This window comes from Gregarina niphandrodes, assembly GCF_000223845.1.
Source record: "Gregarina niphandrodes unplaced genomic scaffold scaffold00003, whole genome shotgun sequence".
Classification (NCBI taxonomy): domain Eukaryota; phylum Apicomplexa; class Conoidasida; order Eugregarinorida; family Gregarinidae; genus Gregarina; species Gregarina niphandrodes.
In genome coordinates, this window is record NW_011646045.1 from 337,932 (window position 1) to 339,712 (window position 1,781).

A 1,781-nucleotide genomic window follows, 5' to 3' on the forward strand; every position below is an offset into this window, starting at 1 on the left:
ATCAACAAGATGTTGTACTCAAAGAATTGATCTGAATAAATTGCCGCCATACTTAGAACTCCATCAGGTGATGCATGAGGGTTTGTTCTACTATGCCGTGAACAAGCTCTATGGTATCACGTTCAAGGCGAAATTCGATTTACCCCTTTACGCACAGTCTTCGACTGATGATGTGACTGGAGGCTTATTCTGATGTGGGAACCTACGATGTTTTTGACAAGCATGACACCACGAAGCCGGCCACTACGCTCGTGGACTACTACACCAAAACTAACAAGAATGGAGGTGCTTGGATGACGCTGTATAATGGCCAGAGTCGCCTTTTGCATCAGAAGCCATTCATTGGTTTGCAGCTGAACGTGTCTGTCTAAGCCCAAGCCTAAAGGATCGCCAGCTTTGATGAGTGAAAATAATGTAGAGGCCGCCTCCATGAGTTCGGTCACGGCTTGGATGATGTGAAATATCTGAGATTTGCTAGTCCTCGTCCCCCCGGGATTTCGTGGAGTCAACAGATTTTGAGGTACTGATGCCGGGCAAGTGTACTGATGCCGGGCAAGTTCCTCGAATGGGAAACCAACACCGTGAAGAAAGTAGGACTCTACGTTCATCAAATTCATCCGCGATATTACATAGGATATTTCAGCCATACGATAGCAGGTTACTCCGCGTTGTACTATGCTTACATTTGGTCGGAGGTGCTGGTAACAACCCGATCCAGCAGTTTTTGATCGGCGCTTTGGAACCTGATGTAAATCATCTCTTGAAGCGCAAACACATGCTTGAGTAAGCAGCTTGCGGATAGGAGCAATTTACGGTAAGAGCACGGACGAGGCTACTCATCACCGAGAATTACTCAGTCAAGACCGGGGGTTCTTTTTTATAAGCCCTTTTCGAAAGTTCTTTTTTATAACAAACAAGAACCGCTCCGCTGGAGTTTATAATTTAGTCTCCCACCATGTGTTGAGAAGGAACGTCTCCCACCAGGTGTTGAGGAAGGATTCACCTCCGGGTCAATGGTTACGCCTTAAGTTGTTTGCCTTGAGAGAACAGCTCAACGTCGATTTGGATGGCTCGAATCATGGCCAAAACCGCTGGTTCAAGAGCACTGTTTTTGCCGTCTTCCGATGCCAGCAGTTTGTTTAACAGGCGGCTTGCCTGCCCACATTCTTGGATGAATTTATGACGTTCCTTGTCTTCGGGAGGCGTCTCATTTAAGATCCTCTCCTGCAAACAAAATTGTGCACTCGCTGGTGCCATGCTTACAATTTTGGGTCTGTTTTCTTCCCAGAAATCAAGGAATCCATCTGCCATTTTGAGAGCGTTCTTACGAACGATAGGAAGCATACCTTCAGTTTCCTTCAGGACATTCGCGGCTTGAGTTGTAGTCTCCCCTTTCGCCTAACACCGTGCCGTAATATAAAGCATAGAGATATACGGGTATAGACTTCATCGAGGGCAGCTAGGGGATGTGACGTTTACAGTTTTCTCCTGAAGTGCTTTGGCATCTCTATCTAGTTCTTGCAAGTAAGTGGTGTATTCTTTGCAGCACCTGAATAGCGCCTAAGACCAGATTCCATTTTCGAGGGCGCGAAGCTTACCCCAGTTTTTTGACGCAACTGGTTAGCCAAGACTCCGAGCGGTGTAGCAGGTGCAAGGGGCATTTGTAAGAAAAAATGGCCAGCTACTTCGTGGGTCACGTCGAACTTCTGCTTCAGTTGCACAGCTTCAGCAACGTGGACCTGTTTCACCAAGGTACCCCGCCCCCGGTGGTACTCCCCCCC

General features: G+C 47.5%; 3 protein-coding genes across 3 annotated transcripts; 2 read left to right on the forward strand and 1 right to left on the reverse strand.

Annotated features, from left to right (window-relative positions):
• Positions 1–182: 182 nt before the first annotated feature.
• Positions 183–371, forward strand: GNI_022660 (peptidase family M3 protein; the record flags this gene model as incomplete). Its single annotated transcript, XM_011136030.1, has 1 exon — positions 183–371. A coding segment is annotated over one exon (189 nt), but the record flags the coding sequence as incomplete, so codon positions are not given.
• A 174-nt stretch (positions 372–545) lies between these two features.
• Positions 546–787, forward strand: GNI_022670 (hypothetical protein; the record flags this gene model as incomplete). The annotated part of the gene is made up of 2 exons (XM_011136031.1): positions 546–590; positions 644–787. The coding sequence occupies 2 exons, from the start codon at positions 546–548 to the stop codon at positions 785–787; spliced, it is 189 nt and encodes a 62-aa protein (XP_011134333.1).
• A 230-nt stretch (positions 788–1,017) lies between these two features.
• Positions 1,018–1,661, reverse strand: GNI_022680 (tubulin-binding cofactor A; the record flags this gene model as incomplete). Its single annotated transcript, XM_011136032.1, has 4 exons — positions 1,018–1,224; positions 1,264–1,398; positions 1,480–1,560; positions 1,599–1,661. 4 exons carry the CDS (start codon positions 1,659–1,661, stop codon positions 1,018–1,020), a joined length of 486 nt encoding a protein of 161 aa, XP_011134334.1.
• Positions 1,662–1,781: the final 120 nt, after the last annotated feature.